Source organism: Pleurodeles waltl, chromosome 8 (assembly GCF_031143425.1).
Source record: "Pleurodeles waltl isolate 20211129_DDA chromosome 8, aPleWal1.hap1.20221129, whole genome shotgun sequence".
Classification (NCBI taxonomy): Eukaryota; Metazoa; Chordata; class Amphibia; order Caudata; family Salamandridae; genus Pleurodeles; species Pleurodeles waltl.
Genome location: NC_090447.1, coordinates 720,316,438 through 720,330,417, shown reverse-complemented (window position 1 = coordinate 720,330,417; position 13,980 = coordinate 720,316,438). Strand labels below are relative to the sequence as shown.

The following is a 13,980-nucleotide window of genomic DNA, read 5'->3' as shown; positions in this document are numbered from 1 at the left end:
TAATAGATTCCCCAGTGGAGATTGAAGTCTCAAAGAACTAATGTTTTTTTAAAAAGAGCATGTAGCTTTAGGCAGGTATTGTGTTCATTTGTCTATGAATTTGATTCTCCTCTAAAGAGGAGGTTAAGTTGATTGCAGTCATAAAGTTTTGTAAGGTGAGAGGATGAACGGTATTTTTTGTCATTTAAAAGTGTCATATGTCTGATTTGCAAATGATGGAGTTTTTAAGTACGAGTTGCTACCCCACTATCTAATTAATCTTGCCCATGTACTCTCGTGAATTATTAGATTTTGAGAAACTGGAATGTGGTATAATCGAGTAAAAATGCACATTTCGCCCATATTCGCCAATGCAGAATATGCTTAACTTGTTGATTATGTAGTTAAATAGTTCGGTGTTATATGCGCGTGTGCTTACTTGACGTTAAATACCATGAATGTGAGGTAAGTGTTTGCTGATGTGAAGATTGTCATAAGTGTTAATGTATGTTTGATATAAAAGCGGGTTTGGGGGTTAGACCCTTACTGTAGTGGGGTTTTCGTAGCTGTGGTTGCTTCAGATAAAAGGACTAGGGAGGCATAATACTTTATTTCAGTCAAAAATACCATAAAAGCAATATAAAACATAGAAACACGACATTATAAAAATTGCCCCTTAAACCCATTGAATTACAAGTTAGAAATCACACAAGAATCTAAAATACTTAAATACAGAAGCATAACCCTATCACGCTGCCGCATGCCGTCTCCTTCGCCCTTATACAATATATCACATACTAGGGAGGAGTCATCTGCGTGGAAACACCTTAATAATGAGTGTTAATGACAGAATAAAGAGTGTTAATGACAGTCCCCGTTTAACCTTGCGCACATCTAGGACGAGAATGTGTTGGAGAGGGAGTTGAATGGGTCAGGTTAGAAAAGGTAGATTTTCTGAAGTGTCAGCATTCCTCAGCCCTCGGGCTGGAAAATACCATCCCTTTAACGTCACACGATGCCAATGTGTGTCAGACAAAACAGCTTCCTCAACATGGTCTGCTGGTGAAGAGCTGATATTTACTGGAGGAACACAATACGACCTGGAAACCACTTGCACATAGTGGGTTTCCAGCTCGTGTTTGAGGCTCTACGTAACTTCAAGAGCTTTTTTTGTTTTTCTTTATGGGGGCTCGAGAGGCAAAAAAACCCGTCCTCTACTTTTCACACCGTCGGAAGTTTTTACAAGTTGGCAGGTCTGAAATATTGTTTAAATTAGGGTGTACACTTTCATTACATGCTCTCCTCTGCTGCAGGTTCAAGTAAATTAGTGCGGTCTGTATATGCTGTTTCCTTGTTTGGAGGTTTGTATATTTGCCAAGGAGATTTTGCTATTCGTGACCCGCAACACGTATTTCCTTCCTTAAGGTATTCCATTCAATTACATCCACATTCATCATTGAGTCACTATTTCTTCAATGTTCCTTATTCCATATGTTATTTATTCAAGTTCTTCAAGAGTATATAGCATTATTTCATTATAGAAGTCTGTTGATTGTTCTCTAAAGGGTTTAGTAGTTCGAATTTCATCTTGGATGCCACTCAACACAGCACCAGGAGAAAACTGAGTTGGGAAAGAGGGTTAGTTTCCATTCTTTTGTAGGTTCTGTTGTAGAAATATTTATCTATTTCAGGCTGATGCCCGAGGTAGTGAAAACTAGGTTGGTTTTAGAATATTGTTACTTTTATTTGTAGTATCACTTATTTTAGTATCGCCTAGATTGTGGGCCACATGACTAGTTTTAATGCCTATTTCTGTTTCCCTGGCATGACTACACGCCAACAGGTTACTAAAGAGCCTTTTGCTAAGCAGCAAGAGGACACCAGAGAGGCTTGATAAACAGTACCTCTCACAACGGTGTGTTGGGCATTAAACGTATGCCGTACCTATATGAAGTGCTGACATGTGAATCAGTGGCTCCCGAGAACGTTTACATTCAAGTTTCAAAATGTAGCTGGTTCCGCTTTAGCTGGTCATCGGTGGTAAATGCAAGTAGTGCAGCGAACTTGCTATGGCAGCCTGTGTGCACTTTATTACAGTGTACTAGGTAATCACATGGAAAACATATAAATAGTCAGAAGTTGAGGCATGTCAGGAAACGCCTAGGACGTAGCTGCCAGAGCACAAATAGAAATGTTGCAGATTAGATCAGCACTCCAAAGAAGCGAGGAAGTACAGATGTTTACGCTTTACTTTCCCGTCATTTTCCTGAATGTGTTTCTGCATGTAATTGTTATTACAACTGGATTCAGAAGCAGTAGTTTGGTTGTTTGTCTGCGACTCTTGAAAGTGGGTTGAAACGTTGCTTTTCGCGGGGAATGTAACCTCGAAGCGTGTAAGATCCGTTTGTCGTGGTCGTCATTCAGCATTCTGCGATTTGTTGCTTCCCCGCCAGTTGATGATGGTGTGTTTTTGATTGTAATCATTTTACATAATCATTTAGAAGTGTGTTTGAAGTCATTTTTGCTTTGTGTTCCAGGTCTGAAAAGTCATGAGAAAGTTCCTACTGGCACTCATCTTTGGTGCTGTCATTTTACATTTCTTGCTGCATTACATTGTTCAAATGTCAAAAAGCAACTGGTGAGTCTTACTGCTTAATTGAAGGTTTCAGTTTTAATATGAGTGCGTTGTTGTTAATGTCTGCTTTGTAGTCTCCTGTTACTTTTGATACGGGAGTCTTTTCTATATTTAGGATACTTACACATTATTGAGTTAGAAAATGTGTCTTCCCTTGCTCTGTAATGACAACCTGTGTATGTCAGCAGTCATTCGCCCAATAAAAGCAGCATAGGGAAAATATAGATTCATTGCAACTTTGAAAATGTAAGGCTGTGCTGACCTACCTGCTTGCTTAGAAGCAAATTATTAACTCGAAACAAAATACCTGCCTGTCATAACCATTACGCTGGTGATGTGGAGGTGCTCACCTCCAGACGGAAGGAGATTCACAACTTTCCCTGGGACCAATGCTAAACTATTCTCAGGGGACTCATTAAAATATGATGCTGCTGCCTCTGTTCTCGGATACCATTAATGAACATTCTAGAGTGTATTATTAGAAAAATTGTCCTTTTACTCGTGTATGCAAAACCGCTTGTGACTTCAGACCCCTAACTAAGGTATTGGTCTTCAATAACATACTAGATCACTAGTAAACGTGTGAGCGTGTCTGACCTTATTTGGTCTCTGATAATTCATTATAAGAGGACACGCTAGAGGTTCAATGGACCTTTTGACTACGCTTAGAGTGACATTATCATATACACAGTCCTTTCTCCTGATCTGATCAGCAAACAACATAACGTGAACAAGTACATTTTCAAACTCTTTGAGTCAGTAATCTTTACGCACCATGACCTGTGTGGCCATGAATAACCACGCCTTTTAGTATAATTAGAAAGTTTATTTCCCTACATTAACAATGCTAAATCACATAAATTAGTCTCAAAACCAAATGATACACATATACAAATAACACGGGCTGACCAAAGCAGTGAAATAATCTCAGTTTAACTAAAGCATTTAACATTAGACATTCAAGAGTTACAATGCAAATTAATAGCATTAATAACTGAACCACAGAGATAGCTTACGTCTACATTTCACAGGTAAACAAAATCAATTCTTGGTTAATAACATGTGTCAACACATTGGGCATCCTAACTAACCCTCTAATCCGAATAGCATGTTTGGGCTTCATGCAGAAGCAATTTTAGTCAAAAGTTAATGTGGAAAACATCTAACTAGGGTTCTATCAAAATAGCGGTTGGTACTTAAAGGAAAAGAACATAAATCTACAGTAGGAACAATAGCATTTTGTTATACCTCTCCTCTATGGATCAGCAAGCTGCGATCTCTTCGTCAGTTGGACATCCGCCTGGTTAGTATAAGCAGCAGGACAGTAAAAGAAAATGGCTCAGCCACAGTTGGGCTCTAAGTTAACTAAACCAACCTCAGAAACATTGAACTAAGTAGACAGCATAAACAGCATTAACACAATTTCTCTATGAGGATGGTTAAGAGGGAAAAAGACATCTGGGACTGTGGTGCTCCACGACCAGGACTTGGACAAGAATAGAAAATAAATGGCCAACTGCTCTGCAAGGTATAGTCTGGATATACCACATTCCATAAAGCATTTTCTCACACAGTCATTGTTCAGGAAATCGTACGTTCACAGTAGAAACAGCAGATTCTAAACTCCAAATCTAAAATATAACTAAACAGTCTTTCACACGTCAATGATTGGCTCCTGTTCCTGTCGACTAGGCCCAAACCTCAAAATTAGTTAATGCCTAATATTGTTTCAGCAAATACATAACATTGATTCATTAATGTGGTTAATTAATACGCTTTATTCTACATGTACACATTGTTAAACTATAAACATTAATTCTTTATTAATTTTCGTACGTGTAATTTTGGCCACTCAAGTGGGCGCATTCTCCAAGTTACACAATTTTCTCTACGTTAGCCTAATTCATGTAAATTCTTAACCATTAATCAATGTAAATTTATTCGTACTTAATTCAGATTCACAATCCCTCCTCTGATGACTAAATGTCATCACCGCTTTCATCACTGTAACACAATTTTTGTTTAAAATTTTGTTTCATGATAACCTTTTGCATTTCTTTTCTTTCCCCGATTTTCTCTAAAGTATCTTATTAATGTAATTTCTTCCCTCCTCTGATAGTTTTTCAATTTCTGCATTTTAGTCACAGTGTACACTTTATCAATTCCCCATATTCCAATTATACAAATCACAATGATCAGTATTTGTATTACTTTCATAATTATACCTTTCCCTATGTTGCCCAACCAATTTCCCGTGTCAATAAAACTTTGGCCAACCATTTTCCAAAATCCAGGTTCTTTTAAGTCTTTCACGTCAGAATTAACAGTCAAATGGTTGCTAAAACGTCTAATTTCTTTACTATTGTTAAGAATAATTCGCCAACAATGTTGCAATCTCAGCATTTTGCAACTGTGCCCTCCTTTGCTAAAAGGATGTCTAACACAAGGCGGTTCTGAAGATTCATAGAGCTTACCGCAGCCATTTCAGTGCACATTAGGATCATGGCTGCTGAGAAACTAATCAGCATGTTATCCACAATAGTGGACAACTTCTGAATATTCATTGAGTTTAGAATAACTCCTACTGAGGGAATCATTGCTCCAAATACATCTCATATTTTATGCCAGAGTAAGATTCTCTCTTTGGTCTACCAAGGTGTAATTCATTCAGTCTAGGTGTCTCATTTAGGTTTTCAAGTTGATAAACCTTTGGGAAAACTATTCCCAAGTAACATGTGCCATGCCATACTCTCGGAAGACGGTAATAAGCATTTGGTCCACATATGTAATAAACCCCTATAATTGCTGGGTCTCGTCTGTTTAACATAAAAGTCCATTTACTCTGGAAAAGAAACACATACCTGCATTCACTCGTTCCCACAAATAATGTATTGGTTCTAGACTTTGGCCTATGTATACAGTCGCAATCAATAGCAAACATACTATCATGCACACGACTACTAAGCCAATACCTAGTTATTTACAAAATCTATTCTTTCTAACCTGCTCGTTGGGGTTACTCATGATCTGAAAAAAATCAGAAAGTAAAAGGAGAAAATATAAAACTATGCAGCAAAACAAAAATCTTCTTTGCAAATATTTACAGCTTTCAGTCTCTTTTCCCAGGCCTTCTTGTAAAAAAATCTGCAATCTGTCAAAATTGGTTTAGCAGCTTGTCAAATTCAAGTTTTTTGTTTCAAAATTCTTTTCAGGTTACTTTCAATGTCTCTATTCTTTCTTTCAGTCGCACAGAATTCTCAAAGTCCAGTTCATTTAGCAACTTCACTTGCCAAAATATTGACCTGGTATCTTAAGATCAAAACAAAAAGACAAAAATGTGCTTTGCCAATCACTAGTTGTGGCATATGCCCTTTCAGGACCTGCGTATCTTCGATTTGCAATTCTTTCTTTTCAGCCTTCGATCTCTATTTAACTCTCCGTCACTCAAATCCTCCTTTCTTGTGGTGTCTACTTCTTCGATTGTTGACACTGTAATTGATTCTTTTGTCTTAGCTTGTGATTTCGGCCACTTATCTCCTTTCATCGGACCCTTGGTTAATGCTAGTTTAAATGTTGGACTTTCAGCTTCTTCAGGTTCTGCAGGATTTTGGCTTGTTGTACCGTGCGATTTGTTTTTTTTTTGTGGAGGAATCAGATTGTTTGACTTTGATCCAACTCAACTCCTTCCTCCTGGTCTGGAGGTTGCTCTGTTTGTTCTTCAAGATCGTCTGCTGCTGGGAGAGTCCTCCTCTGACTAGACTCTTCTGCTACCTCAGTTGAGGTTTGTTCAATGTCACTCATGTAGGTCTCCCGTTTCGTTTCTCACAGGAGTACTTGGATTGTCTTTGGTTTGCTCAGAGCCGGTCTCTGATTCTCCAGCTTCCTTCTCCAATTCTGGAGTTGTTGGTACTCTCAACAACTCTTCTTCATTGTCTAAAGGACAGGGTACTTTCAGAGTATGGCTGGCATGAATCCAGTTCGGAATTCCTGCGAACTTCACAGCAGTAGTAGTAACCAGTACTACTTTGTGAGCACCCTTCCACAGAAGCTTCAAACAAGTCTTCCTCCAGTGTTTTCTGATCACAACTCAGTCTCCAGCGCTCAGGTTGTGGCTCTGATCTTGGGATGGCTGCACAGTGGTGGCCTCCATCTGATGAGAGAAAGAGCGAAGCGCATCAGCTAGACCCTTGCAGTAGTCCAACACCAAATCAACTGTTATGTTCACAAGAGCATTGGCAGGAACCGCTGGCAACCTCATTGCTCTGCCCATGAGTATTTCATGCGGCAACAATCCAGTCTTCCTGTCGGGTGTGCTTCTCATACTCATAATGAACTGGCGGTAGTGCGCCTGTCCATTGCAGATTTTTGAACGCACACATCTTTGCAAGTCGTGACTTCAGGGTTTCATTTGTTTACTCTACAAGTTCTGATGCATCAGGGCGGTAACTACAATGCAACTTCTGTTCAATATTTAAAGCTAAACATAGTAATTTAATTACTTTATTGTTGAAGTTACTTCCTCTATCTGATTCTAAAGAGAATGGAAAACCAACACAAGGTATCAGTTCCCTAAGCAGTAGCTTTGCTACAGTAAGGCTGTCATTTCTTCATGTGGGGTAGGCTTCAATCCAGTGACTAAAAATGCAAACAATCACCAGCACATATCTCAACCCTCCACACACAGGAATTTCAATGAAATCCATCTGCATCCTGCTAAATGGACCTCCCGCTCTTCCAATGCGGCTCATGTTAACATGTTAAAGAACCATGGTTCTTTTACCCACATTAATTTATTGACAGATATTGCAGTGGTGGCAAATTGCTTCGGCAACCTGTCCAAACTTTTGATTGAACCAAAACTGCTTGAAGGTGCGAATCATAGCATTTTTCCCATGTGCTTGACCATGATAACATCTAGCCATTTGAGTCAACAGATTATTTGGCAGGACTATTTGGCCTTCTCTTGACACCCATATGTCATCATCCCTCTCTAAACATTTAATTTTAACCCATGTTTTCTTTTCATCTTTGTCAACATTTTCTTGGAGCGCTTTCAGCTCTTTCCAAGTGTCAATTACAGTTAAGGCATAATTCGTACAAATCTCTTCTTCAGGTAAAAGTTTCCATTTGTCTTTGAAAGATATACAATTCAATGTGCAAAACCTTGCCACTTGATCTGTATATCCATTTCCTATTGATACAAAATCTTGTGATCTCTGGTGTGCACTGCATTTCACCACAACAATCTTTTCAGGCATTTGTAAGGCTTGTAACAAATCATGGATTCTCTCACCATTTCTAACTGGCGAATCAGAACAGGTCAGAAAACCTTTGTGAACATAGCTGACTGAAATCATGGACTGTTCCCAATCCATACTGTCTGTCTGTGTGTTTAAATTGTAACTTTAAGCTGTGCAGAGACATAGCACGCTCTAGTAAGAGCCACTAATTCAGCCACTTTTGCAGAATACTCTTCTTAATGTTCCCATGTTATCTCTTCAGCAGGAACCATCAACAAGGTTTTTTTCTTCCAGTCGGCTATCTCGAATATCAGTTCTAGGTTTTGTGCACAAATCAGTAATTTCCAAACAGTCATGTTCAACATCTTTAAATTGATCAATTTCAACATTTTCCTTTGAAAGTAAGATTGCTGGGTTAGGCACTGTACACCTTTTCAGAGTAACATTTGGCGATCCCAAAATTATAGTCTCATATCGGGTCAGCCTTGCATTTGTAAGATTTTGAGTCTTTGATCGGGTTAGCAAAACGTCAGTGGATTTAGGGACCAAAACGGTTAAAGTATGTCCCATCTCAATGCTCTGGAGTGAGGCTCAATCCAGCTACTGCTACAGTTTGCAAACAGCCAGGTAACGCTGCTGCAACGGAGTCCAAAGTAGCTGAAAAGTATGCTACTGGCGGTTTACACCACCATGGACCTGAGTCAGGACAGACAAAAGAAATGCATCACTCTCATGACAAAATAACATGAATGATTTTGTGTAGGCAGGCATTCCCAAAGCAGGAGCTTTGCACAGACTTTTTTAACTCAGTAAAGGCTTTCATGCAAGCTTGGCCTAACTCCTCGGGGATCAGTAACTTCTTTGCGAGTCACCTTCTGCAGTGGCTTTGAAATGATTGAAAAATTGGGAATCCACTAGTGACAATAGCTCACCATTCCCAGAAACATTCTGACATCTCTCTGCATAACAAGGGGATTCATCTGCAATATGGCTGTGACTCTTTCTTTGGAAATCTTTCTAGCTCCCTTTTCAGTTTGGTGTCCCAAATATGTCACTTCTCTCTGACAATACTGTAATTTTGCTGGGGACCCTTTATGTCCGTTCTTTCCCAAGCGATTTAACACGCAACACTATCATGCCTGCATGCTTCTTTTGTCTTCGCAGCGATTAACAAATCATCAATGTACTGAACCAGTGTCTATTGTAATGGCATTTGCAATGACTCAAGATTCTTCTTCAGTATTTGATTGAAAATGGACAGCGGCTCTGAAAATCCTTGTGGAATTCTGCAACAACAATATACTCGATCCAGGAATTTGAAACACAAAATAAAATGGCTATACTCATGAAGATGTACAGAAAAGAAGACTTGTTGTATGTCCACTACTGTGAACCATTCAGCATCACAAGGGATCTGAAACAATATCACTGCTAGATTTGGCACTACTGGACAACACTTAATCACAGTCACATTTATTTTCCTCAAATCCTAAACTATCCGAAATTTCCCACAGGGTTTTAGTAGACCTATGGTAGGTGAATTACATTGACTGCTCAATACTTCTTTTAGAACACCTTTTCTCACAATTTCTGCAATTATAGGTGTAATCCCTTCAATAGTATCCTGTGTCATGTGGTATTGGGGAATCTGGGGGAAAAATTGTATTTGGCTTGATGGGGACTTTAACTGCTCTACTCCTCTGATTAGACCAATGTCGTTCCCTGAAAAATCCCATGCTTTCATCTTATCTGTTCCCTGTAAGTCAGAAGGAAGGTCTTGTATTGTAAAACAGAGAGAAACTGTTCGGAGGTACTCTTCATTCACAAAGTCACCGTCTGTTCTTTTAGGCTGGGTCGTCTTCATCATCACTGTTAGTCTGGATGGCAATTCCATCATTTAAACAGGTAATTGAACATCTCGTTTTGCATGGCAAATCTCTTCTAGGAAGGAAACCGGGCTCGAATTGCACACTACAAATTTGTGTAAGCCCTTGAAATTTTCAATTTTAATTGTAACTGGTTCTGTATTAATGTTTGTCAACTACTGGTTTGCAACTCCTACAGTCTGTACTGACTTTCCTAAAAGGGGTAAGTTGGAAACTTCTGCACTGTTCACAGTAGAGTGTGTAGCTCCTGTTTCAACTAAAAATTAGACTTTGTGACCCATCACCTTTCCCTTCACATATGGACCCTTCTGGTCTGCTTCTAATGAATCTGCTAACAAACGCTCTAACCCATTCATCATGCGCTTCATCCTCACTGTGCAATGGGTATTGGTGTATTGTGTTATTACTTATGTTAAACCTTTGACCTGTGCCCTGCTGATGAAGCATTGTCTGTTGCCGCTGCATTGGGGCTTGAGGTATCTGAATTAATTGTGTAGGTACCAGTTGGACTTGTGCTTGCATTTGCTGGGACTGGGGCAATTGTAGATGTGGCATCTGCATCTGTAGCATAGGCTGAAGACCTTGCACATGGTTTACATTATTTTGGAAATAACATTTTCTACCCCTCATTCTTGGGCCTCTCACGTGTGGAAAATAATTGATTTCATTTGTCAGTGGAACAATACCTTACTGTCCTAGCATCGAACACTCCTGCTTCCAATGTCTGAGGCCTCCGCAAACGTGACAATGTGACTACCTTTTCACCCCCTGCACAAAATTTTGAGTGACTACAGTATTCAAATTGTGACCACATTTCCAATTCCACTACGACCTCTGCCTTTCGCCTGATTTTGAAACCACATTTCCCTGCTGATGCTGCAGAAAACTCCCATGCATTCCTGATTGTGCTGCTTTAATCTGCATCACCATTGCCTTCTCTATGCTTCATTTGCATTCGACCTATACATCAGCTGGAGCCGCTATTTCCAATAAGGTGTTTTAATCCCCCATAGACATGTTGCAAGCTTCACAAACCGATCTGTCTGTTGGTACCATTCCACTGGTTTCTTTCTCAACCTAGGGTAATCGTTCGTAAATGACAAAATGTCACTTGTGCTCCAAAGGACATGGACAAAACTCCCTCCCGGAATTTCTCTCATTGGTAATATTTTTACTGGGTTATCAGTCTGTTGCACAGTGGTAGTTGAATTTGCAGAATCTCTTTTCTTCTTTTCTCATTTCTTTACCCATCTGCCTTCCCATTTGTCTAATGCTCCCCATGTTTGAATGCTCTGGATTAATTCCCTAATGTGAATTTTCATTCCCGTTATTCTCATGTTCTCAATGTCCTTTGAGTCAAACTCTAATCTGTAACTTCTTTTCAAATGCCTCGTTTTCTCAATCTCGGTCATATTTTTCTGCTAGATCTGCCAATTTCTTATGTACCAGTCCTGCTTTGTCAGTAATTAGTTTACACAAAAAGTGCAACTCCTCTTCGCTATACGAGTCAATTCTGTTGAATCCAGTTGTTCCCTCAATTAATTCTTCTACTTCTAAATTAAGCCCGGTTAAATTTAGTGAACTCCCTCCATTTGAATCTCCTGGTGTGCTATTCAGCCTTTCCAGTCATTCAGTTAATTGCTGGGCTGTCAAACCTTGTAAAAATATTTTATTATTGCTTACACTGGGCACTTGTTGTAAAGTTAGACACAGAGTCTCTAGTGTCACTAAGCTTGGGTTAGGACCTATGTCTGATCTCCCCCAATTATTTGATGCAGTCCTGGATTAAATCAAGTCAATTAGCGAACATGTCATATCAAATGTCGGTTTCATTGGAGACATCATTCCTGCATGTACATTGTACCTTTCCATTTCTACACTTGAATTCCAAATTTTCTGTTCACTGCTCTATTTGTTTCCCTGGGCAAACAGTGATATAACTGGACTGGTACTAACTGGTACTGACACAGCTTCTGGACTTGATTCAATGTTTTGATCTCTAGGGTACATTGCTCCTGTATTCTGGCTTGTTAATGCAGATATCTGTCTGTCTGACGCTGTTATAGGGGTGTATCTCGAGATTGTCTGTGCTTGCATAGGAGACATTAAATTAGGGGTAGACTCCATCTGGATTAGTGTCAGCTTCTGATAAATTTGTCTCAAGTGAGCAGCTTGTCCTGTCGGCACCATTAAGCTTCTTGCAGTATCTACAATAGGTACATCTGGATAAATTCTCGGTATGTGAACCTGTGGCATAAGTATCTGCAGAGCCGGCTTTTGGACGGCGCGAGTGGTGCTCCTGCACCAGGCGCTGACCTCCAGGGAGGCGCTGTGTTTAGCAGTAACTTCCAAATCCTGCTGAAAAGTTCCTTGTGCGTCTATCTTTCAGCAAACAATTAAAATGTCAAGATACCTCTCATGAGTAATGTTCCTGCTAGGGAGAGAGATGGGAGTTTTGCCTAGCGGCAGCTTTAACTCCACATACAGTAGCATAGAGAGTTAATATGCCTGCTTAAAAAAATAGAACTATGGGGCATATTTAAGTAAAGTGGTGCTGCACACAGTGCTGCTCCACTTTTCTTGTGCTCCTTAGTGCCCCACTAATGTGTACATCATATTTAAAATACGGCGCCCCATGGCAGTAGTTAGGGGACTAGCGTCAGAATTTTTTGCGCTAGTCCGGCGCTTTGCAGTATTAACGTAAAAAATGTTGATGCTAATCGTGCAAAGCACCCAGAGGCCCATTGTAACCAACTGAAGCCTCCTTTTAACCCCTGCTCTGAGCAGGCGTTAAAAGTGCTGGAGAAAAATGACGGCAAGAAATCTGTCCAATATCTTAGAGCTAATTTTATGGCCCCCCTAAAGGGGGGAATGCCACCACTGCATACATTATGCCTGACGCAAGCATAATGTAGCGCAAAGGGTTATAAAGTGGCGCAATGCATGCATTGTGCCACTATGTAAATAGGGCACAGAGTTTTTTACCTTCTAACGCCACGTTAGCGTAAAAAAAATGACACTAATGAGGCGTTAGAATGGTGCTAGGGGCCTCTTAAATATGCCCTTATATTCTATGGGGATAGCTGAGTGGGTTAGTAAAGCCAGCCTTTACAAGTGCATTAAAACACATGAATGTATGTGAAAGGGGAGCAATGGAGAGATGAGGGGCACATATGCCGGGTGGTAGTGAGTGAAACTGAGGAGGAGGTCATGAGGTGGGGGGGGTACCAAAATAAACTATTGCACAGGGCGCTACCAATCCTAAAGCCAGCGCTGAGTATCTGTGATGTGGAAGTGGTAGGAACATTGTGGTTAATCTGCCTCCGTGTAGTTTAAATAGGTACCGGAACTGTAGGGTCTTCACTCGTACTTGGACCCGTCTTATGTCGTGCCTATGGTGGGGGATGACTTCTTAGTAACTGCAAAATAAACTCGTCATTATCTGATTATCTGTTGTGCATCCCCAGATCACACCTATCCTCCCAAGAGGATGTACTTGAATTTTAAATGGCTTCGGAGAGAGCGACTATAATGAAGAAGCAATTTGCCTGGGTAAAGCTCCATAGTATTCTTTGAGTAGCGTTTCAGGTGGAGTTTTAAACCTACCCCCCAACAGCCCCAAACCACTGAGTCTGCAGGAGGATTAGTCAATATGGAATGTCTATTTCTTTTGTTTTTTTACATAAGGATACTTAGTAACAGTGGCAGGTGCATCCCAAAAGTATCTTTGCCCTAGTTTATGGGACTTGGAATTTACACAGCTAAACTAGGGTATTTTTTCACTTGCTCCAGGCCTAACATCCTGCTCAAGACTCATACAGAAAAGAGCTCTCCAGGGGTAATCCAGAGGCGGACCCAGAACAGGATTGAGGCTAATGTAATACACTTTCTCACTGGGGCAAGTCCAAGTTTAAGGTAAGGCAGTTTATTACATCTGGCCCATGGGGCATTTAGTGATTTATTCTCCTTCAACTGGATGGCAAAGCCGTAGGTTTCTGCCTAACATCTGGCTACTTCCCTTCCTCTACATTACATGCTACACCAAAAGATACCCTGTGCTTTATGTGATGAGTGAAACTCAGCTGACTGGGCTTTTGCAGTTGATGGGGAGAAGTGCACACCTAAGCAATATAGACAGTAACCAACTTTCAGTTCTACGGACCATCTTAGGAAGTGTTTGGGCTGGTATGGAAAACCAGCTTATTTAGCTCCTATGAAAAAGTTTCAGATCTCTGAGAGA

The 13,980-nt window shown here is 40.2% G+C and overlaps 1 protein-coding gene across 11 annotated transcripts in view; it reads left to right on the top strand.

The window, feature by feature from the left end:
• ST3GAL6 (ST3 beta-galactoside alpha-2,3-sialyltransferase 6) overlaps window positions 1-13,980 on the top strand; it is a 502,129-nt gene that overhangs the window by 200,307 nt on the left and 287,842 nt on the right. For 5 of the 11 annotated variants that reach the window (XM_069204900.1, XM_069204895.1, XM_069204896.1 and 2 more), the window contains 2 exons: window positions 2,517-2,617; window positions 13,533-13,655. The exons of 1 other annotated variant lie outside the window; for it this stretch is intronic. In XM_069204900.1, coding sequence (XP_069061001.1) covers window positions 2,529-2,617; window positions 13,533-13,655 — 212 coding nt within the window. In that variant the 5' untranslated portion in view covers window positions 2,517-2,528. Of the gene's footprint in view, window positions 1-2,516; window positions 2,618-9,702; window positions 9,760-13,532; window positions 13,656-13,980 lie in introns of those variants that run through there. 5 more of the 11 variants (XM_069204903.1, XM_069204901.1, XM_069204902.1 and 2 more) reach the window with 3 other exon arrangements.